General features: G+C 52.0%; 1 protein-coding gene across 1 annotated transcript in view; it reads right to left on the minus strand.

The window, feature by feature from the left end:
* Nucleotides 1-2,604: 2,604 nt before the first annotated feature.
* MAPK8IP2 (mitogen-activated protein kinase 8 interacting protein 2) overlaps nt 2,605-24,189 on the minus strand; it is a 50,007-nt gene continuing 28,422 nt past the window's right edge. Inside the window, exons 3-12 of the mRNA XM_083401845.1 lie at nt 23,257-23,481; nt 16,017-16,134; nt 11,940-14,231; nt 11,270-11,345; nt 9,303-9,475; nt 8,371-8,480; nt 7,003-7,122; nt 5,689-5,759; nt 5,200-5,298; nt 2,605-4,309 (exon numbers count right to left, since the gene is read on the minus strand). Of these exons, the coding sequence (XP_083257971.1) occupies nt 4,237-4,309; nt 5,200-5,298; nt 5,689-5,759; nt 7,003-7,122; nt 8,371-8,480; nt 9,303-9,475; nt 11,270-11,345; nt 11,940-14,231; nt 16,017-16,134; nt 23,257-23,481 (3,357 nt within the window). The 3' untranslated portion in view covers nt 2,605-4,236. The remainder of the gene's footprint in view (nt 4,310-5,199; nt 5,299-5,688; nt 5,760-7,002; nt 7,123-8,370; nt 8,481-9,302; nt 9,476-11,269; nt 11,346-11,939; nt 14,232-16,016; nt 16,135-23,256; nt 23,482-24,189) is intronic.

The following is a 24,189-nucleotide window of genomic DNA, read 5'->3' on the forward strand; positions in this document are numbered from 1 at the left end:
GCCTTTCTCAACCTGTGGGTCCCCAGATGTTGTTGAACTACAACTCCCATCACCCTTAGCTAGCAAGGCCAGAGCTCAAGGATGATGGGAGTTGTAGTCCAACAACATCTGGGGACCCACAGGTTGAGAACCGCTGCCTTATGAAGAACGGTTGAGAGAGATGGGTCTGTTTAGCCCGGAGAAGAGGCTGAGAGGTGATGTGATAGCCATCTCCAAATATCTGAAGGGCCGACCTGTGGAAGACACAGCAGCTTTGCTTTCTGAACCAATGTATGGAAATTACAAAGAAGGCGATTCTGACCAAACATTAGGAGGAACTTCCGGGAGGTAAGATCTGTTTGCCTAGGGAGCAGACTCCCTCGGCTGGTGCTGGGCTCCCTTTCACGGGAGGATTTTAAGCAGAGGTTGGATGGCCACCTGTCAGGAATTATTATTGAGCTGTAATTTCTGCATTGCAGGGGGTTGGACTAGATGACCCTTTGGGTTCCCTTCCACGATTGCTTCTTCTGCTATTTTGTTAGGCTGGTTTGTGGTCTGAAGGCTTGGGCAGCAACCCTCATGGAAATGCAAGGAATAAGTTTGATGCAAAAGGCTCCAAGATGAATCTTGCTTTCTCTCCATTGACAAACCAGGATTGGTTCAGACATGACCTCCCAGCTGCAAACAGAAGATTCAGAGTCTGTTATGCAGGTTTTTCAGATGTGCTTCCTGTTCCTTACTCTGCAGTAGCAACATGTACTCCCAGGAGTGAGTAGTTTAGCACTGCAGTTGCCTTTTTGACCTAAAAAGATCATTGTGACCTCTCTGGTCAATATGGACCAGCAGCTTGCAGACACACACACAGAGTGCTGTCACAATCGAGAGCAAAGCAGGGCTGCACATATTAGCAGAAGGGTTTTCAGGGAAGGGTGCCTTCCCCAAGCTGGGGCTTTCTGTTTCGAACCACGATCCATCAGCCACGGGCAGCATAGCCATATGATGTGGCCACTGATGGGTGCTATAAATTCAAAATATCTAGAGGAAGGGCTGTGCAGAGGTGGCCTGAGGCAGGAGCCTTGCTAGATTCAAGTTATAAACCAGCGCTTTTTTCTGGGGTTACACAGGGGTACATATACCCCAAAACATTTACTGTTTTTATTTCCCCTGATTTGAACTATAAAATGGTAATTTTCTTGAGTCAAAACGAGAGTACCCCTGAACAGCATCTCCAACCCCATCATTCTGCCCAGACGCTGAGGTCCAGCTCTGAGGGCCTTCTGGCGGTTCCTAATACAAGAAGTAAGGTTACAGGGAACCAGACAGAGGGCCTTCTCGGTGGTGGTGCCCACACTGAGGAACAGCCTCCCGATGTCAAGGAAATAAACAACTATCTGACTTTTAGAAGACATCTGAAGGCAGCCCTGTTTAGGGAAGCTTTTAATGTTTAATAGACTATTGTATTTTAATATTCTGTTGAAAGCCGCCCAGAGTGGATGGGGAAACCCAGCCAGATGGGCGGGATATAAATAATAATAAGTAATAAGTAATAAGTAATATCCCTCTTTCCTGGAGTGATCCATTCTCTGCTCCATCCTATGCTCAGGTTGTTGTTATCGTTGCTGCTGCTGCTATTGGCACCCATCTGTTTTGAGAGACAATGAGGTTGGCTGCAGGCACTGGTAACTTATAACTGCTTCCTCCTGCTTTGGTTCTGCTGTCTTAACAGCACTGAAGTGACCTCCCTAGGACTCAAGGCTGGTGTCTGAGGAGGACTGCACTGAGCAGGGATGGTGGGAGCCACCCATTCCCCCGATCCTGAATCTTCCCAGTAGCAGGAGGACTGCATAGATTCGGAACAGTGGTTTGCAGAGGGGCATAGTTTGGAAGGCAGAAGCTGGGAAATACTGGCTGGGGAACAGCTAGGAGAAGAAACCCTGGAAGAGACAGGGTTAACAGATTCACAGTCATTGGACAGCATTCCTCCACCGCCCTCCCCAAGGTCGAGAAGGGCTCAGAAAGTCTCGGAACAGAAAGTGCAGAGGGTACAAGCTCAGGTTACAAGACGTAGGAGTGACATAGATTAATAGGGATGGAGGGGGTGTAGACCTTAATTGGGAGCACCGCCATTTCTGGGGAGACACGGTCTTTTGTCTCTCAGTGTGATTATTAAAGAATCTAACTGGTAAGATGTTGCTTTCGTTTGATCCTCTTAATTACTGCCATGGGGGAGGAAGACGATTGCCCAAAGCCTGAGAGCTGGGCAGTGTGTCTGAAGGCCCTGGGCTGCCCAGATGACAAAACCCCCACCCTTTTGGGCTCGCTGATGTGGTCGAAAGAAAACAGAGCAATGGCACCAGCTTGGCTGCAGGATGTGCCAGAAGGGGGCGTACAAGGTGCCAAATTTGGGACTCCCCTCCCCTCAGGTTGTATATATGTGGAAATAAAACCATACATCCTAAGGACGTCACAGTCTGAAACACACCTTTGTTCCAAGGAAAACAAAGCCTGGGTGTAAGTGCAGTGAACTCCTGGATTCTCTCACCACCCAGAGATCAGGGTGATGCATAACAATAAATAAATATATTTTAAAAACCAACAACAAGACAGAGCAGACCAGGCACGACCTGTGGTGACACCAAGCGTATATTTTATTGAAAGACCAACTCCATGACAAGGCAGTGAGAAGGAAGGGCCTTTGAACCGGGGTTTGTACAGGTCACTTCGCTGCTCGGTTAAGGTTACGGATAAATATCGTCGTTACATACACGGACAGCAGTGAGCGCTACGTCAGTCAGCTAGCACTGAGTGGAAACAGGCGGGGCTGGCAAGCAAAGGAGGTCACCAGGCACAGCAGTGGGGGGCGAGGCAGGAGGCGGCAAGGAGAGCCGTGGCGGGTGGGGGGGCAGGGGGGAGAGAAGGCCAAGAAAGAGAAGAGGGTGCCTGAGCCGGACAAGCAACCCCCCAGATATGCTCTGATTCAGCGACAGAGGAAGAACGGGAAGATGGCAGCGCTGGGGAAGGACACGGGACTGCGGGGCGAGACCCCAGCTGGCCGTGGGCCATGGATCCAGATCAGCCGCCCCCTGACCCCATCCTCCGGGGGAATTCGCCAGATTATGAATGGTCGGTGCCTTGGGCACCTTGACTCCGACACCTCCGCAGGCAGGACAAGCCATAGGAAGCTGGCACATTTTGAGACCACCTGTCCATCGAGTGGCTCTGCAGGAATTTGGGCAGGGAGTCTCTGTGTGGAGATGCTATCGGGAATGGAACCTGGGACCTTCTGCTTGCGAGGTGGGCAGCCTACCAGCTGAGCCCTGCCCCACACATGCTCATCGCTCACACACACCCCAAAGGCCCTATCTGGGGGGGCCCTTTCAGCTCCCAGCACCCCACCCCCCAAGCAGCATGCAGGCTGTTCCGCCTCCCGCAACCCAACAGTGTCTCTGGCAGGGTGAGTGATAGCAGCGAGGGATGCAGATTTTGGGGAAAGGGTGGGGCGGGGGCGGTGTAGTTTCCTATGGCACTGCATGAGCTGGAGTTGCATGCACTGCCCCCCCCCAGGGGATGGCAACGGGGCAGCCCACATGGCAAGTGTGGAACTGAGGCAATGGGGGCTGAAGATCAGGGAAGGGAGAGCAGAGTGCCCTGGCCCAGGGATGGGCGCACACTGGGGGGGGCAGGGAGGGGGGCTCCTTGTTCCCTCTCCCCACCCACAACTCTCACACAGATGAAAGGAATTTAGCCTGGAAGCAGGTGAGGTATGGGAGCTCCCCACAGCCCCAGAGTGTGTTTCTAGAGGTGGGCGTGGGGGCAGAGTGATGGCTGCCATTGTGCCCCAAGCCTTCCTCCCAGCCCCTGAGAAGGGCGGCGCCATGCAAAGGCTGGAGCTTTCCTGGAAAGCGCAGACTCCTGGCTTCACCTCTCCCAAATTCATCCTCCAGCCCCATCGCTGGTCTCAACCTGCTTCAAGGAGGAAGGCTCCCTCCCCAGAGATCAGCTCCCGGGTGTTTTGGGAGAGGGGCTCCAGGAGAGGGGGAGGGCAGGGGGCAACTGCACACAGCCAGCGCCTGCCGCCCTCCCCATCTCTCTGCCCCCTCGCCTGCCCCACCCCACCTCCCCTCTGCTGCAGCAGGGTGCCGGGTTGAAAAATGGTGGCATGGGTGGTGTCGAGGCTGGCGGAGTCGAGGGTCCTGGGGCACTGGGTCAGAGTCTCTGGAGGGGGTGCAGAAGCTGGAGGCACTCCGGGCTCAGGTCCTACTCCAGGTAAATGTCTTCTGTGGGGCAAGCAAACTCCAGGTGCTCTTGGTAGTATTCCTGAAAGGCGCGGCTGGAAGGGGAAGGAAGGAAGAACCAGTCAGCACTCGTGGGAGCAAAGAACGTAGCAAGATTCTCCTGGATCAGGCCAATGGCCCAGCTAGGCCAGCATCCTGTTCTCACAGAGGCCAACTAGGTGCCCCAATGGGAAACAGTATGCAGGATCTGAGCATCATCATCATAATTTTATTTATACCCCCCCTCCCCGGCCAGAGCTGGGCTCAGGGCTGCTAACATCAGTAAAATTACAGTAAAAAACATAATGGGGGGGGGGGGCAATTTAAAATACAGCTTAAAATGCAATTTAAAATGCAGCCTCATTTTAAAAGTAGCCCATAAATCAAAACCATAAGGGGAGGGAAACATAAGGGTCAGACTGAGTCCGAACCAAAAGCCAGGTGGAACAGCTCTGTCTTGCAGGCCCTGCAGAAAGATGTCAAGTCCTGCAGGGCCCTAGTCTCTTGTGACAGAGTGTTCCACCAAGTCGGGGCCAGTACTGAAAAGGCCCTGCCCCTAGTTGAGACCAATCTAACCACCTTGCGACTTGGGACCTCCAAACTGTTGTCATTTGTGGACCTTAAGGTCCTCCATGGGGCATACCAGGAGAGACGGTCCCGTAGATACGTGGGTCCTAGGCCACATAGGGCTTTAAAGGTCAAAATCAGCACCTTAAACCTGACCCTGTGCTCCACCAGGAGCCAGTGCAGTTGGTAAAGCACTGGATGAATGTGATCCCATGGCAAGGACCCCGTGAGGAGTCTCGCCGCGGCCTTCTCCACCCGCTGGAGTTTCTGGGTCAGCTTCAAGGGTGCTTTCAATAGCTTGGACAGCTCCCATCAGACAAACAGCCCAAGACATCAGCAGGGCTCATCCCCAACCCGCTCTGCGACCCCCTCCACTCACCCAACGCACTCCGCAACGTGCCGCATGGACTCCTGGGATACGAAGACGTGGCAGGCAAAGCGACTCAGCACGGGGTGTTTTGTGATGAAGCCAAAGTAGCTGGAAGGGAAGGGAAGGGTCAGCACCAAAAGTGGGAACCATGAAAGGGTCCCGAAAGGTCATCAATGCAGGAACTGGTAGGACCTCTCCAGCCAGACAGCTTGCAAGGCCCACCCTCAGCTGACCATCTCACATGCACCACAGTTTTAAAGGTAGCCCTAAAATTTTAACGTAAGAATGTAAGAAGAGCCACCCGGCAGTGGTTTGGGGTGTCAGGAAAGAGCAGCCAACGGGCTAGTTCTTTTCCTCTGCCATTGCTGTATTTTTACGGCCAAGGAGGGGATTCCTGCCTGAGGTGCTGCAGCAAGGAAACCTCACGTCCTGAGGGCAAGCAGCCCTCCTGCCCCCGAAGCCGGGCTTTTCCCCTAGGGGAGGGGGGGTGCAACTTACCAGCTGTTGCGGGGATGGCAGCCGCAGAAGGAGATGTTCTTCATCTGGAAGAAATGGCTGCAGCGCTCAAACTGGAACGAGAAGAGGGAGGGCTTAAAGGACACCCCAGGAAGAACCCCCCCCCCAATCCCGAAATCTTCAGCGGGGGTACCACTGGGAACTCCTGTGTCTCCTGACCCCCCCTCCAGTCTATAATCATAGAACAAGTCCAATCACAGCAGCATGTTGTGAACCACCCTGTGATCTTTGGATAAAGGCTGTTTTGCAGAAAACTGTCTGAGTGAGTTTCTGTTAATTGGAAGTGGAGCATGTTCCAGAAACTGACCCAAGAAGCCTAATTGCTTAAAGAGGAGCGAGATAAGGTTCGGGAGTTAATTGGATTCTTTCGCACAGTGTCAGGAACTTGTAGCCTTAAAAAGGCTGGTCTTTTCCTTTCTCTTTTAGCAGCAGAAAGAGTCAGTGAGAGTGTGTGTTCTCTCCTCGCCTGCCAACCGATGAACCTGCTGCTACAACCGCTTGCAGCTATGGACGAATGCCGAAGGCGGCTGCATTTCGTATGAGATGCCTTGCTGCTGGGACCAGTAGCTTAAATGCACTATTCTGCGTATATTGCAACCGTGAACACTTCATACCTTTCTCAACCTGTGGGTCCCCAGATGTTGTTGAACTACAACTCCCATCACCCCTAGCTAGCAAGGCCAGAGCTCAGGGATGATGGGAGTTGTAGTCCAACAACATCTGGGGACCCGCAGGTTGAGAACCGCTGTCTTAGAGCAACTGCCACTCTGCCGGAAGTGATTTATGGCAAGAGGTGAAGGCAATAAACCATCACAAGGTGGTATACAAAGAAAGAAAGAAATGATACCTTTACAGGGATGACGAGAGGAGATGCCTGCAAGTGGCTGAGGGGAGCCACCTGGGTCTCAAACTGGGTGCTCAAAACCTGTTCCCTGCAATGTGGGTCAATCATGCCACTCCTCCTCCTTTGTAGGACTGAGCCAGAGGAAAATGGGGCAGGAGCAGACTCCCCTTCCCCTCTAAATCCACTTCCCCATTAGGCCCCCGACGGCTGCACCTGCCCCCTCCTTGCCCAAGTTCTCCCTCTGGGCAGGGGGCTCTTCCGACAGAAGCAGACTCTGCCAAGTGAGACCACGGGCATGCAAGTCCACGCTTACGCAAGTGCCCTGAACACATCCTGCCTCCTGCTCGGCTGGGCACCTCGCCAAAGTCTTTGGGGACGTGGACCCCAAAGGCCTTCTCAGCTGCACAGGCCCACCCCCCCCAGTGCCGCCCCCTCCTGCTGCCGCCACTCACCTCCTCGTCCCGGCTGTACTCATTCACGGTCAGGATAAGCTTGATGCCCTGCAGGCTGATTTCCAGGTCACAGGTGGCTGGGGGTCTCAGGTGTACTGTGAGCTTGCGGGTGGTAGCAATCTGCAAAGGACAGAGGGTGGGTGCACATGCAGGGGTTCAGACGGGAAGAGGTCCACCGAGTTTAGACGGTGTATCCCAAGGGAAAAGGACAAGGGGACATCGCACCAGGCAGATGTAGTGTGGGATGTACTGTAAAATCTCTCCCTCTCTGCGCAGGCCCCCTTCAGCGAAGCAGCAGGAGAAACAGAGCCCCTTCCATTTCTCCTCCCGCTGTGCAGCGCCTCTCCAGTGAAGCGAAGCCAGGAGAGCAAGAGGGATCGGTGCGCACCGACCCCTCTTGCTCTCCTGGCTTCAGCGAAAGCAACGTGAAGCCTCCAGAGCACAGCAGGAGCACTCCCGTTGTGCTCCAGAGAGGCTTCGCGTTGCTTTCCCTGAAGCCATGGAGCCTGCATTTGCTCCATAAGATGCACACACATTTCCCCTTAATTTTTGGAGGGGGAAAAGTGCTTCTTATAAAGCGAAAAATACAGTAATCCACTGAGAGCAGTCAAGTACAGCATTCCTTGAAATGCTAGAGAAGACATGTGAGGGGATGTTTGGTCCAGCCAGTCGAAACTTCCTGTTCCTCCTGGCTGCAGCATCCTTCCTGTTGCATGTGATAGAAGGTGGGCATGACCTAACCTGTCCAGGTAACAAAAGGACAAGTCACGTAGCACACCTCCCTCTCTTTTTGACTTCCTTCTTCATTTAAGCAGCTTTTAGCTAGGACCGCTCTGCTAGCTCTCAGCTAGCAGAAGCACTGGGATTATTCCCACACGTATATATTTGTAACTAAGTCTGCCTTCAGGAATCCAACTGTGAACTGAGGTGAATAAACTTCTTTTATTGACTTTGAATAAGATTGTGGCGTCTTTATTCTTTTAAGAGGGATTCAAGGGAACTTACCAGGAATGTACAATTCAATCTGAGACAGACTGAACTGTATAATAGTGAGAGGCTCACACGAGCCTGCAACCAGCTATCTGCTGTGCATGTAAAAAGGGGAATGTAACTCTGCTACGTAAAGGAACTTGCTAGCGCAAGTTAAAAAGGCTCAGTGGTTTAGACCACAGCGCCACCCGCATCCTTAGCGCAAGTTAGGAAGGATATTAATAAACAATATATCCTCTCCTGCCACCCTCAACATTCCCACACATAGCAGGTCAGATTCTCTGTCCTGGCAGCAGCCCCAAGACAGCATTGCATGGACAGACAGACAGACAGACAGACAGACAGACACAGGCACACAACCCCTCTTCCCGGCCTCACCTTCTGCATAGCGGCACACAAAATGCCATTCCCCTGATGGTAAGGAACTTCCACAGAGCCCAAGAACTGGACGTTGAAGCGCTCCACCCAGCACGGGTTCCGCTTCAGGCCTGCAAGGAACCCAGCAGAGAGTCAAGGTGCAGTTCCCCTCTCCTCGCCACTCCCACTCTTGCAGAAAAGGGCAGGCTGGCTCCCCCGTCCCAAGGGAACTAGGCGGGGTGGCATGCCAGAGACACCCATATACCCCCAGTCTCCACCCCAAACCACCTTTTTCTATTCTATTCTCTCACAGTAGAGTTTGGAAGAACTTTCCCCAAATGGGATCCAGTAAATGGGTTTCTCTACTGAGCTCAGTTGGCCCAAATTCTTACAGCGCCCATCACGAAACACCCCAAAGCCTTTCCCTTCCTCGCCCACAACAAACACTCTGTGAGGTGAGTGAGGCTGAGAGACTTCAGAGAAGTGTGACTGGCCCAAGGTCACCCAGCAGCTGCATGTGGAGGAGCGGGGAAGCGAACTCGGTTCACCAGATTACGAATCTACCGCTCTTAACCACTACACCACATTGGCTCTCACAAAAGGCTCATGGGTTTAGACCACAGCACCACCCACGTCCCAAAAGAACACAGGTCTGGAGAAGACCCCACTCCAGAGACCCAGCAGCAGCTATGAGAAAGATGGGCCCACCTTAGTCATTCACCCAGCAGCTGCATGTGGAAGAGCGGAGAAGCGAACCCGGTTCACCAGATTACGAGTCCACCGCTCTTAACCTCTGCACCACACTACACCATACTTCCCTTGACCCATTTCCTCCTCCTCCCTCTTCTGGCCTTTGTGCAGCCAGCCTTTGGGCAGCCAGGAAGCTTCATCTGCCCCGCTCTGCTGCCACCTCCCGGCCCAGCAGCGCCACCGGCACACACACCCCGGCTCACCTGTCACTTCCTTGGCCTGGCTCACCACCTCGTGGGCATAGAAGGCCGGGAAGATGCCCCTCTCCCCCGTGCGCATGTTGTAGCCCCGATACCAGTAGTCGTCCTCCTCCAGCTCCACCAGGATGGGGTCGTCCACGTCCAGCTCCAGCTCGTCCTCGTGGCGAGGGATGAACCTGGAGGCAGGAGAAGGGGCCAGTTGGGGAAAGGCCATGACAGCAGCTCAGCAGCAGAAGGCTCCCAAGTGGGGCTGAGAGAGCTGTGGCTGCCAACCAGTGTAGGCTAGACTGAGCTGGATGGGCCAATGGGTCTGACTCAGTAGAAAGCAGCTTCTTGATGTTATCTCAGAAGCACTAAGTTTGGGGGAGACTTTGGGGGCCCACAGCCAACACGTTCCCTTCCCTGTAGGACTTTAGGCCTGCCATGATAATAATAATAATAATAATAATAATAATAATTTATTTCTACCGCCCCCCCCCCGACTCTGGGCGGCTTCCAACCGAAGATTAAAAACACACTAAAACTTCAAACATTAAAAGCTTCCCTAAACAGGGCTGCCTTCAGATGTCTTCTAAAAGTCGGATAGTTGTTTCATTCCTTGACATCTGACAGAGGGCATTCGACAGGACGGGCGCCACCACCAAGAAGGCCCTCTGCCTGGTTCCCTGTAACTTTGCTTCTCGCAGGGAGGGAACCGCCAGAAGGCCCTCGGAGCAGGACCTCAGTGTCTGGGCTGAACAATGGGAGTGGAGACGCTCCTTCAGGTATACTGGGCCAAGGCCATTTAGGGCTTTCAAGGTCAGCACCAACACTTTGAGTTGTGCTTGGAAACCTACTGGGAGCAGGATCCAAGCAGGAGTGCCACCAATAGCCCTCTCCTCCTCCATGAATTTATCTAACCCTCTTTTAAAGCCATCTAGGTGGGTAGCCACCCCTGCCTCCTGTGGCAGGGAGTTCCATAGATTAACTCTGTGGTCTTCCAGCATTCAGCTTCACCACGTGTCCACAGGTTCTAGCCTTATGAGAGATGGAGAAAAACTTCTCTCTGTCCTCTTTCCAGCTCAGTTCTTTATTAGTTCTTGTGTGTGTTCGCGCTGCTTTCCAAAAGGCAGTGGGGTGCTGGGATTATGGAACTCTGTGATTATGGAACATCCTGGGATTTACATGATAATTATTGCAGCAATCCTTAGATAACTCTTTCTACTGCAAGAGTTGGTGTGAGCTACTGGGAAATTACTCTGCTTCCAAGCCCACTGCTTTAGATTCCTTGGGTCACTGAGCCTACTGACGTAAAAGGTTTTTCCCCCCTCCCTTTTTTTAGGCAGCGGAACTCCCTGCCACAGGAAGCAGCGATGGCCACCAACTTAGATGGCTTTAAAAGAGGATTGGGCAAATTCATGGAGGGGGAATAATCTATCAGTGGCTACTGACCACAATAGGAAAGAGGGCTCTTGTGCTGGATATCGCCAAAGGGGCATCTGCTGTGAGGACAAGATGCTGGACAAGATGGGCCCCCTTTGGCCTGATCCAGGCACTTCCGGGGTTCTTAAATTTCTAGCAGGGGATGGCCTCATTCCCTGGATTCCTGAATTTGGACCCCTCTTGGACTGTACACCAGCAGGTGGTGTGGTGGTTTACCTTTGAGCAGGGGCTGGTGTTTTTAATTGACTCGGGACCCTGTGTCCTGGCAGCACCCTCTGTCATATTGGAGTGCTGCTGAGATCCACGGTGTTGAAAAGCCTCTTTTGGAGCCACGGTTAAGCCTTGACTGGCGTGTCCATGGCAAAGAGCGTAAGTGGGGCCGGGTTCCCTCTTCTCAAGGGGGTTTCTCGTATGCCCTTCTGCTTTGCCGGGGAGTGTGGGAGCCCCCCCCTCCCCAAGACAGCCCTGCAGGACTCATCTCCTGGCCTGAAGGAGCCTCAAGACAAAGGACTGGGGAACCCTCAGACCTCTCCCCTCTCCCTTCTCACCTGAAGACGGCTCGGTGGGTCTGTTCCCGCTCCTCCCCGTTCACCATGCAAGAAAAGAGGCCAAAGGACTCTGTACCTGGTTGAGGGGGCAGAGAAAGGATCACAGCAGGCTGCAGACAGAGAATTACCCAAAGCAAGGGGCTGACCAATCAGGAATGGGGGGGGGCTGCACTAGTCAGGAAGGAGGGCGTCTGCTGCACCAATCGGGTAAGGAGTTTCACATCTGTACCAATCAGGGATGCTGTGCAGCACCTCTAACAATCAAGGGCAGGGTGTGGCATCTTGTACCAATCAGGGGCAGGGTGTAGCATCTTGTACCAATCAGGGATGCGATGGGGCACCTCTACCAATCAAAGGCAGGGTGTGGCATCTGTACCAATCAAACTGTTAGAACAGAGGGCTTCTTCTTCTAAGGATAGGAAGCCAATTGCAGAGGCCTGCCTCTCGGCAGCAAGCCAATCAAGACCGTCTGTGGCCACAATGGGGCAGCAGCAGGTGAGGCCCTGAGGGGGTCCCTGTTGCTTGGGAGCCAGGAGACTAACGCAGAAGGGCCCCTGGATCTTGCATCCAGGTGACTGGGGTGGCAACAGGCAGTCGTGTGCTGGTCACAGGAAGTGCCCTCCCTCCCTCCCACCCCGCCCCCTGCAGCCACAGAGGGGGTGGCACTCACTGGAGGAACGGGAGGTGCTGTTGACAAAGACGTTGAGGAACTTCTTTGAGAAGTGGAGGTCAGCCTCGGGCGAGGAGTCCTCCGAGGAAGAGCTGCGCCCGTCTGGAGCCACCAGCCCCTCCCCAAAGTCACTGCCCGCGTCCTCCAGGTCGGCGGCATCGCAGGCCCTCAGCAGCTCGCTGTCGTCGCTCAGCACCGACGTGCAGCGCTTGAGGCTGACCAGCTCCAGCTGGGTGTTTTCGTCCACGACGAGCGTGTACTTGACGGAGTCGTAGGCCAGGGAGTCGTCCAGGGCTATGGTGGGCGGGGGCAGGGGCATCTCCTCGGAGAAGGGGGAGCCCTTCAGGCTGCCCAGGGAAGGGGCCTCCCCGTCCTCCTCCTCCTCGGGAGAGTAGGCGAAGCTGAAGCAACGGTTGGTCTTGGCGGTGGAGACGTCCAGCCCCTCGCTGCCCTCTAACCGGACGTCGTCAATCATGTCGTTGTCCTCCAAGATGCCAGAGTCCAGGTCCCCGTCGATCGCCCAGTCCTCGGGCCCCGTGGCTGGGTCCGCTTTGACCGCTACCTCCCTGGAGGGCAAGCCCTTGGCTGGGGTGCCGCTGCCGCCGCTCTTGCAGCAGCCGGAGAGTGGCCTCCCAGGAAAGACGGGAGCAATGGTGTCATTGGTCAGGTTGCTCATGAACAGGTAGGGCCCCACCTCGTCCGCTGGGCCCCCTGGCTCGGTGGGCTTCTCCTCCTCCCGTAGCGAACACCGGAGGGTCTCCATGTCCACCAGCTCGATGCTCTGCGGAGGGCCGGGCTGCGCCTCCCCCAGGGCCTCGCTGGGGATCTCGGGCTCCAGGTCGGAGGCAGGAGAGATGGTGTCCGAGAGGGAGTGGGCCGCCGGGAAGCACTCGTCGGCACACTTGATGGGGTACGAGCCTTCTGAGATCATCTTGTTCACCAGGTTGCTGAGCAGCCACGGGGAGTCGGAATCCTCGCTCAGGTCCGGCTCCGACTCGGAGTCGGAATCGGAGTCGTACTCGCTGTTCCCCGCTCGGTCGTCGCTGTCGCTGCGGCCCTTGGGCACCAGCTTGGCCCCCACCGGCAAGTAGAAGGAGCGCCGCAGGGTCTCCAGGCTGTGGTCGGGGTCGATCTCCAGGTCCAGCGAGTCTGAGAGGGGCCTGTCCACTGGCTCAACAGGAGCGGACGGGTCCTCATAGAACTCCTCTATCTTGAGGGCTGCCAGGCTGTCCCTCCTCACCACTGCGCTCTCCGGGGCCACTGCCACCCCGTCCTCCTCCTCTTTGCCCACGTCTAGCAGAAGGGTGTCCTTCAGGCCCAGCACTCCCCGGGACTCCAGGTCTGCCTCCAGCTCGGCCTCTGAGCCCGGGGAGCTGGCCTCCTCAATGGAGTTGGTGAGGTGGGAGGAGCGTCCACTGCTGCTGTCGCTGCTCAGGTCCAGCTCCGTCTCGGAGATGCTGGAGATCATGTTGCTGGCCAGGCGGTTCCCGCTGCAGGCAAAGGCCGCCTCGATCTCGCCCTCCACGTCTGAGTCGGAGCCAGGCGAGCTGAGGTCCTCGCTGTGCCGGCTGCACGGCGGGAAGGACTTGGAGTTGCGGCTGGTGAGGTCTGCCTCAATACCGGGGTCTGACGAGGGGGACGTGGTGTCCGACGAGGCAGAAGGTGGCCCTCGCACGCTGGGTGCCCGGCCCCTGTGGCCGCTTTCTCCTTCGGAGCTCAGGGATTCCGTCGCCGTTCTGGTCGGGGCGGCATGGTCTCCCGTGGGGTGGCTCCTTCCAGACCCAGCGTCTCGGCGGCCCTTGGAAGCCTCATCGTCCGACAGCGGGGAGCCTCCCTGGTCAATCAGTGAGATGGGGGACCCGTGCCCTGATTTTCCCCCAGCAAAGACGATGGGGGAGCCCCCAGCTACCTTCTCTGCCTCCTGGCATCCTGCCGCATCCCTCTGGAACCTGGCGCAGTAAATCTCCGTTGCCGGTGACCTGTGGGGGCTGAAGACGGGCGACTTAGATGCCAGGCGTGTGATGGGCCCTTGGGGATCTTCTGCAGCCTCCCCGGGGGCCTGGACAGATGAATCTGAAGGAGGCTGAGAGCAGGGCATGGAGGAGACGATGTTCATGTTATAGTCCTCCCCAGGTCGGGCAGGGGGCGGGGCCTCCCGCAGCTCCTGGCTGTTCCCTTCGGCATCATAAAGCGGTGGCTTGCAAGGAGGTTGGGCTCGGCCAGGGCCTGTGCCACTCCGAGCGTCTGAGCACGGTCCGTCCTGGAGACACGGGTGCACAGGGGAGGATCGCTCTGCAAGGGGAAGGAGCAGACGGCAAATTTCAGGACTCAGGAACCATCCCAACAGCACTCTAGTGAGGTCAAAGCCAGCAATCTGGGGGAGTCTACACACCCGTCTCACCCTGGGCCTTATCTAGTTGGACCAGCCTATCATCGTGCAATAGATAGATAGATAGATAATTTATTACGGTCGGAGACCAGCTTATAAAACACACTTGGGGGTACAATCCCAGAAAGGAAAACAAACATTTAAAACAATGTACAACAATAAATTTAAGATTTATAAATGCGATAAGCGTATAAACACTTTAAACTTTAAGATAAGTTACCGCAGAGAGATGACCCAGAGTCACCCATGGAACAGAGTTTGGGGGTTTTCTTAATGAACTAGTTTGGGTCGGGGGACGGTCTGCGCCTACATAGAATCTGGCGACCATCCGGGTCATCTTATGACCTTTGTCTAACAGGAAAAGGTCAAATTTTTGCTTTTCCGGGAGGTCAGTGAGCCTCACCAGCAGGGGATCAATGGTCTCACTACGTGCCTCTTCATAAAAGGGACATCTAAAGAACAAGTGCTCTGGGCTTCCTCTCTCCCCCAATGAACAGGCGCAAAGTCTCTGAGCACATGGGACTTTTTAAAAGGATCCTTCCAGGACCAACTTGGACAAGGGGATGGGACCTCCCACCTGTGACTCAATTGCCTGATGCCTTAACAACAGGTGACTAACAGCTGCCAATGTTCAGCTGATTGGGAGTTGCAGCACCCTTCTGTGGAGACACACTTTCTGCAACAACCAGCTGATTGGCACTAGGAGGGCGCCTTGAAAGGGGACTTGCAGTCTGGATGGAGGAAGCAGTGGCTATGCAAGCAGCTTCCTCTGCAGAAGGCAGAATGCAGAGGGGGCCGAGGAATGAATGCAAACAGCTTCCTACAAATGGAGAAAGCGACCTCGACAAATCAGGGCTGCGCTATGGAGTTCCTGGCACCAGCGGGATTCCCTGTCGGCTGATCAACACCAACAGTGAGCCCTGCTTGCAAGGAACCATTGTCAGCTCTCAGTTGCTCCTCTGCAGCCTCTTCCATACCCGACACCACACAGAATAATAATAAAAATAAAAATCCTTCCAGTAGCACCTTAGAGTCCAACTAAGTTTGTTCTTGGTATGAGCTTTCGTGTCCGTGTTTCGTGTGCATGTACCGGGTCGTGCTGTGGGTTAAACCACAGTGCCTAGGACTTGCCAATCAGAAGGTCGGCGGTTCAAATCCCCGTGAGGGGGTGAGCTCCTGTTGCTTGGTCCCAGCTCCTGCCAACCTAGCAGTTCGAAAGCACCTCAAAGTGCAAGTAGATAAATAGTTACCGCTTCGGCGGGAAGGTAAACAGCGTTTCCGTGCGCTGCTCTGGTTTGCCAGAAGTGGCTTGCTCATGCTGGCCACATGACCCGGAAGCTGTACGCCGGCTCCCTCGGCCAATAAAGTGAGATGAGCACCACAACCCCAGAGTCGTCTGCAACTGGACCTAATGGTCAGGGGTCCCTTTACCTTTAAGGTGCTACTGGAAGGAATTTTTTTTAATTTTGTTTCGACTATGGCAGACCAACACGGCTACTTACCTGTAACCACACAGAATGTGATTTGTTCGGGGGGATAGGCCGTGTGGTCTAACTGGGACCCGCACTGGGGTTATTGAGACGTGTGGGCTGAAAGTCTCTGTACCTCTGTACCTCCACCCTCCTGCACAGTTTCTGCTTGCTGTGGAGAGCCAGTTCTCCACAGGGGGGGTATGGGAGGGCACTCACCAGCATGGGGCACCGAAGAGGAGGAGGAGGAAGAAGAAGTGTGGAGCAGAGTCTCCTGCCAGGTGGCCCTTTGCAAGGGGGGTGCTGGGTTGCAGCCGCTGTTGTTGTTCAGGGAGTCCTGGTCACGCAGGGGAGGAAAAGAGAGCAGAGATGAGTTAAAGAAAATGTTTAAAAGTACTTTTGTGGAAAAAACCAGAGGCATTTCTGTTAGCTGTAGCAGGGGAAGAGACCCCAAAGAGAGACATTAAACTGTTAATGTGTGAAACAACAGCAGCAAGAACTCTTTTGGCCCAAAAATGGAAGCGACAGGAAATCCCTTCGTTAGAAGAATGGCGGATGAAGATGATGGACTATGCAGAACTGGCAAAGCTGTCCGGGAAAATCCGAAACCAGCGTGACCAAGCTTTCCAAAAAGACTGGAGTAAATCTGTACAATATCCGAAGGATAACTGTAAACAATTAACAACACTAGAAGGGTTGCTGTAAGAAAACTCGCAAGGTGTATGATTTGTACCTTCTGCATATTTATTTGAAATTTTGTGTTAAACAGGAGTGAAACATAAAATGTATAATTGAAATGTAAAATGTATAATGGAAAATGGAAAAATGTATAAATGGTATGAAGTAGTAATGAACTACGAAAGTCATGAGACGGGATGGAGGGAAGTTGAAGCTCAATAGAGCAAATATGTAAAGAGTATACAGTAATGTTTAAATGTGATAAAATGGAAATTTAATAAGAAGAATCACAGAATCATAGGTTTGATACACCCAAAGGTCACCTATTTGACCCGCCTGCAATAATGGAATCACAGCTTAGGAACCCTGACAGAAGCCCCACTTCTTGTTGTTGTTTCGTCATTTAGTCGTCTCCGTCTCTTCTGGACCAGAGCACGCCAGGTCCTCCTGTCTTCCACTGCCTCCCGCAGTTTGGTCAAACTCATGCTGGTAGCTTCGAGAAAACTGTCCAACCATCTCATCCTCTGTCATCCCCTTCTCCTTGCGCCCTCCATCTTTCCCAACATCAGGGTCTTTTCCAGGGAGTCTTTTCTTCTCATGAGGTGGCCAAAGCCTTGGAGCCTCAGCTTCAGGATCTGTCCTTCCAGTGAGCACTCAGGGCTGATTTCCTTCAGAATGCAGAGGTTTGATCTTCTTGCAGTCCATGGAACACTCAAGAGTCTCCTCCAGCAAGAAGCCCCACAACCCCTGTTTTAAACCCTCCAATGAATCACAGAACTGTAGGATTGGAAGATACACCAAGAGTCATCTAGATCCAACCCCTGCAATGAAGGGATCACAACAAACTGTGCCAAAGGAGGGAGCAACTCAGTCAAGGATTGCTGCAGTCTACCGTTCCAAGAGAGGATCCACTTCTGGTTTGGGGCCTACGGTTGAGAGCATTTTTGCAGCGCTGAATCGGAAAAGGAGCACTTCCAAAACCATGATGGCACAGAAGGAGTTGCCTCAAAGAATGAGAGCAGCCCTTGCTCCTTTCAGAGTCCCACCTGACTCGCAGGATCTGGGGCACACAGTGGGTTGACGGAGCGGGTCGATGGAGCCGCAAAAGATTGTGCCATTAGATATCAGATTAAGGCATTTAACCCGCAGCTCCAGCAGTGGGAAAGGAAGTCACCTGCTTTGATTGCAGAAAGCCCCAGGTGAGTGTTGGCTTCTCCAGGTAGGACTGGGGCAGGTTTGTCAAGGGTCACCAGCCATGATGGCTTTGCTCAAGAATGAGCATAATAATAATAATAATAATAATAATAATAATAATAATAATAATAATTTGTTTTTTTTATACCCCGCCCATCTGGCTGGGTTTCCTCGGCCACTCTGGGCGTCTCCCAACAGAATATTAAAAACACAATAAAACACCAAACATTAAAAGCTTCCCTAAACAGGGCTGCCTTCAGATGCCTTCTAAAAGTCAGATAGTTGTTTATTTCCTTGACATCTGATGGGAGGGCGTTCCACAGGGCGGGTGCCACCACTGAGAAGGCCCTCTGCCTGGTTCCCCGTAACCTCGCTTCTCGCAGGGAGGGAACTGCCAAATGGCCCTCGGAGCTGGACCTCAGTGTCCGGGAAGAACGATGGGGGTGGAGACGCTCCTTCAGGTCTACTGGGCTGAGGCCGTTTAGGGCTTTCAAGGTCAGCACCGACACTTTGAATTGTGCTTGGAAACATACTGGGAGCCAGTGTAGGTCTTTCAAGACCAGTGTTATGTGGTCTTGGAGGCCGCTCCCAGTCCCCAGTCTAGCTGCCGCATGAAGCACAAAGACTCCAGATTCTGGTATGAGTTTACCTGATCTGGATTAACGTGCAGATCAGAACGTAGATGAATTTTGTGAATCAACTCTTGAATTGGAGAAGTATCCAAGGGGATTTAAAATAGTGCCTTTCCAGGTGAAATGTGTTTGGGAATGCCTGTTTGTGGTGAGAAAACTGCTGCATCGCCAAACTTTTCTGCGTTATTTAATTATTTCATAAAATTTGCACAATGCTTGATTGCAAAAAAAAACCAAAACCCTCCCATTTTTTCCCCATTGGAGGGATTGGGTGACCACCTGCCATGAATTGCCAGGGGTTGAACTAGATGATCCTTGGGGTCCCTTCCAACTCTACAATTCTATGATTCCATGAAAACAAAACAAAAACGCCTCAAAGAGGTTTACAAAAAAGGATAGATTAATAAAATTATCTTAGAAATGCAGAGTTGTGAAATAATCCCAAGGATCATCCAGCCCAATTCTCTGAAATGCAGAAATCGCAACTAAAGCATCCTTGACAGATGGCTATTATGAATAAGAAAAACTAATGGCAATAATTAAAAACTTTTTAAAAGTTAACAATGGACTAAGAAGAGAATTAAAACTCGGGCCACCTTTCTAAACATCTGGGCAGGCTTATCTAAGCAAAAATGTTTTCAGCAGGCTCCAAAAAGCGTAACGTGATATCAAGTGGCAGGTAGTTCCACAGTGCAGGCGCTGCCAGCTGCGTGAAAACAACTGAGTTCTTGTAAGTGTCCTCGGGTTTATTCCAGCCTGATCTGTGCGCTGCCATGAGTGGCTTTAGGGAAGGGTTTTTATATGAATGAATCGGAACCCGTCCGTTCGATGTTGACAAAAAACGGGGCACTGGTGGTTTAAGATGTTTTCATTCATCTTTTGGAATGCTAAGGTGCTTTCAGAAAGCGAGGCCTCTTTGCCGTTCCTCTGCCTTCCTGCCTCTCTTCCGTACGGCACGTTATTCGGAACGCATATTTCGGAAAATTGCACTTACAGCCTTGCCGACTGAGCCCTCTAGGGAGGGTTAATGACACAGCAGATTAAAGTTGGGGGGGGGGGGAGATTGGGAAAGATTAATTCCAAAAGGGGCTTAATGACAAGCACATGAACTGACACGAGATGGGGGGGGGGGGAGAGGATGGTTTGTAGCAGCTGCTTCCGTGGGGAAAGGAGGGAAGACAAAGATGCCCCAATCCAACACCCAGTTGGGTGCTTTTTGGAAGAAGGAATTGGAGAATCAGAGAATTTTAGACTTGGAAGGGGTCTGAGGATCATCTAGTCCAACCCCCTGCAATGAAAGAGGCAGAGCTCAGCCTGTTTGAGTTGCTATCAGTTTCACATCGTTCAAAGGTCCACTCAGCCCTGTGTCCACCATGTGTGTGTGTGTGTGTGCGCGCGCACACACACACATAATAATAATAATTTATTATTTGTACCCCAGCCACTCTGGGCAGCTTCCAACAAAACACTAAAATACAATAACCTATTAAACATTGAAAGCTTCCCAATACAGGGCTGCCTTCAGATGTCTTTTAAATGTCAGATAGCGGTTCATTTCCTTCACATCTGGTGGGAGGGTGTTCCACAGGGCGGGTGCCACCACCGAGAAGGCCCTCTGCCTGGTTCCCTGTAACCTGGCTTCTCGCAGGGAGGGAACTGCCAGAAGGGCCTTGGAGCTGGACCTCAGTGTCTGGGCTGAACGATGGAGGTGGAGATGCTCCTTCAGGTATACTGGACCGAGGCATGAAAAGTTGTGTTTAAATGTTTTTGCATGTGCTACGCATTTCTAAATGAACTTTGGAGACCAAGTGCTGGGTATAGGTTAGAGCGCAGGGCCAGGAGCTGGGGGAGCTGGGCTCTCAAGTCCCCCCACTCAGCCATGAAGCTCACTGAGTACCCTGGGGGGGGGGCAGTCATTGCCTTCTCTCAGCCTGACCGACCTCGCAGTTTTGTTGCGGGGATTAAACAAGGAGGGAGAGAATGAATGACAGCTCCTTGAGCTCCTTTGAGGAAAAGGTGGCGTATAAATTCAGTTTAAAAAATTCAAAATGTGCATTACATATACATTGAGTACAGTCATACCTCATGTTACGTCCGCTTCATGTTATGTTCTTTCAGGTTGCGTCCCGCGGCAACCTGGAAGTACCGGAAAGGGTTACTTCCGGATTTTGCTGCTCGCACATGCACAGACACGCAAAATGACGTCATGCGCATGCACAGAAGTGGCGAATTGCAACCCGCGCATGCGCAGACATGCCGCTGCAGGTTGCATTCTTTTCATGTTGCAAACAGGCCTCCGGAATGAATCCCGTTCGCAACCAGAGGTACCACTGTATTTTATTTTTAGCCAAAGGCTGCATTGCGGAATTCAAAGAAGTGCAAAATCTGAAGGATTCCAGTCTGTCTATTATTATCATTATTATTATCATCATGATCATGATCATCATTATTTACATTTATATCCCACCGTTCCTCTAAGGAGCTCAGAGAGGCTTACATAGTTGCCCTCCTCCCCACTTTCCTCTCACAACAACCCTGTGAGGTAGGTTAGGGTAAGTGAGTGACTGGCCCAACGTCACCCAGTGAGTCTCATGGCCAAGTTGGGTTTTGAACCCAGGTCCTGGTCCGGCGCTCTAACCACTGCACAGCCCCAGCTCTCAGCCTGGCAGTTGCCGAAAATACCAGTTCATGCAGGAATCTGCAGGGAATGAATTGATCACCCCCCCCCCCCGTTGTTTGCGAATAGACCCCTGTTGCATAGAGAGAGACAGCCAATATATTAGTGATATAATAACAGAAAAAGAGCTTTGCTGAATCCGGCCAAGGGCCTATCTAGTCTGGCATCCTGTTCTCACCGCAAGGAGCCCTCTCCTCCTCCATGAATTTGTCTAATCGTCTTTTAAAGCCTTCCTAGGTGGAATCCAGACACATATAAAAAACACTGTGAAAATGTTTTTTTTAAAAAAAGTTTTATATATATATTGAATTTGCCATTTGCTCAACATCGCCATCTGATGGCACATTTGAACAATGCACTTAAAACATTATATTTGCAGCTGTGTTTGTGGCCATCCCTGCCTCCTGGGGGAGTGAGCGCCATAGTTTAATTGCGCGCTGCGTGAAGAAGGACTTTCTTCTCTCTGCCCTGAACGCTGCGACAGAATTGTCCCTGAAACTAGGCAGCTTCCTCTGTTTCTGACTATTAATCCTGGAAAAGCCACAAATGCCCGGCCCGGTTTTTGTAGAGCATTGCGAAACCTGCCTGTGGCGTTTGCCCATTCTTTTTAAAATGTCTGTGCAGGGGGAGAGAAAGAGTTAATAGGTAGAGGCTTATAAAAGGGCTTCGCCCGAGGTTTGGGTTGGTTGGTTGGGAAAGTTGGGAAAGCAGTTGGCAGACACTTGGAATTAGAGAGACAGTTAGAGCAGTGGGTTCTTGTGTGAGAGGAGGTAGAAAAGTTAGAGGCAAGATAAAAATAAGACTGAGAAGGTAAAGAGTAACAAGGTTCTGAATGCAGTTAGAGTTTACTTGTGTCTGCAGTAAACTACACTCTTCTTTGTTAACTTAAGAACCTGACTGAGATGAAGTGATTTTACTGGGGAAGACCTGGTGGGTGGCAGCGAATTAGTGGTGTACGGGTCAATAGTCCGTGAGACCACCGGGGGCTGCATAGAAACGCCACACTGCCTCTCTGGCAGTGGCGTAGCGTGGGTTGTCAGCACCCGGGGCAAGGCAAGTAATTTGCGCCCCCTAACCCGTGAGCCAGGTAGGGGCAGAGAGCTGCGAGTGCGAGCGCACCACCCCCCAGATGTTGCACCCGGTGCGGCCGGCCCCCCCTGCACCCCCCATGCTACGCCACTGCTCTCTGGGCATCCCAGGCACTGGCATCCAAACTCTTGGACATCCTGTCAGATCTGGAAACCCATCTGTGCATCAAATAGGCCAGTGGTGGTGGCAGCAGCAGTTGCTAGGCAGGGAAGACTCCCTTCCCCCAGCCTCATTTCGAGGGTGCAAAGCAGGACTCTGCTCTCTGCCTGCAGCTTTTAATGCAGATGAAGAGCGACTCCTTCCTGGTTTATTTATGATGCGAAATGCTCCTAGAGTCAGTCCCTCTCTCTCTCTCTCTCCCCCCCCCCTCTCTCTCTCTCTCTTTTGCTTGGATGGCTCAGGATGTGGGAATGTTCAGGGAGTCAGGAGAGGATATATTGTTTATTAATATCCTTCCTAACTTTTTACTTTCTTGGGCTCCATGATCACTGCAGATGGTGACAGCAGCCACGAAATTAAAAGACACCTGCTTCTTGGGAGAAAAGCAATGACCAACCTAGACAGCATCTTAAAAAGCAGAGACATCACCTTGCCAACAAAGGTCCATATAGTTAATCCTATGGTTTTCCCAGTAGTGATGTATGGAAGTGAGAGCTGGACCATAAAGAAGGCTGATGGCCAAAGAATGGATGCTTTTGAATTCTGGTGCTGGAGGAGACTCTTGAGAGTCCCATGGACTGCAAAAAGATCAAACCTCTCCATTCTGAAGGAAATCAGCCCTGAGTGCTCACTGGAAGGACAGGTCCTGAAGCTGAGGCTCCAAGACTTTGGCCACCTCATGAGAAGAGAATGCTCCCTGGAAAAGACCTTGATGTTGGGAAAGATGGAGGGCACAAGGAGAAGGGGATGACAGAGGACGAGATGGTGGGACAGTGTTCTCGAAGCTACCAGCATGAGTTTGACCAAACTGCGGGAGGCAGTGGAAGCTATGAACATGACCAAACTGTGGGAATACAGGAGGGCCTGGCGTGCTCTGGTCCAGGGGGTCACGAAGAGTCAGACACGACTAAACGACTAAACAACAACAACAACAACAAACCTGCTGCTGCAGAATGCTTTGGGACCAAGTTGCTTCCAGGAGTTCCATTTGCAAAACTCCGGGTGCCCAAGGCTCTCCTCTCGGACTCACCTGTGTGCCCGTCACGGTCAGGTTGAGAGTGGTGGGGCGATGCTTCTGGGTCTCCTCTGGGGTGGGCGAAGGGATTGGAGACCCCGAGGGCGAGGGGGGCACCTCCTCCAGCCCGTTCCCTTCCTCCTCCTCTTCGTTGTCATCAATCATCTCGAACTCCTGGAAATCGTCCTGGAAGGTGGAGATGGGGTTGGGCTGCTCACACCTCTCCAGCACCAGACAGTCCTGGCAGGGGAAGAAAAAAAATCCTATTAGATATTTGGATATATTTGGGAATATAGGCTATAAATAAATTAAAAAACGTAGTCAAGCTGTTTTGTGGCTTGGAGAAAGAGCTGGAATTTTGAGATTCCTTACCTATCTCTTATTTTTAAATGTACATTTTTATTGATTTTTTAACATATCAGTTCCAACAGTCATACAACATATCTTCACATCTTATACAATATTTTTGACTTCTGTCAACACCTCTGATGATTTTTCGTTGTTTATCACTTATTCTGCTTTTCTTAATTTCCTATTACATTTAATTATCCTTAACTAATAATTCTCCTCATAGTCTTTCTTGCAATATTTCAAATGATGCACCTTACAAAACTTCTTACTAGCAATCCTACTAGCATAATCTGTTCATCACAATTACTTTTCAAATAATTCATATATTTACTCCAGTCTTCTAAGAATCTCTGATCCTGCAGGTTTCGAATCCTTCCTGTTAATTTATCTAATTCTGTATAGTCCATCAACTTTATCCTCCATTCTTCTTGCGTCGGTAATTCTTCTTCCATTTTTGTGCCAATAGTATTATTGCTGCTGTCATTGCATATAAAAACAACTTACAATCCTGTCTATTAATATCCTCTCCTACAATGCCAAGTAAAAATGCTTCTGGTTTCTTAATAAATGTATATTTCAACATCTTTTTCATCTCAT

The sequence above is a fragment of the Podarcis tiliguerta genome (genome assembly GCF_965153285.1).
Source record: "Podarcis tiliguerta genome assembly, chromosome: 10".
Lineage (NCBI taxonomy): Eukaryota > Metazoa > Chordata > Lepidosauria > Squamata > Lacertidae > Podarcis > Podarcis tiliguerta.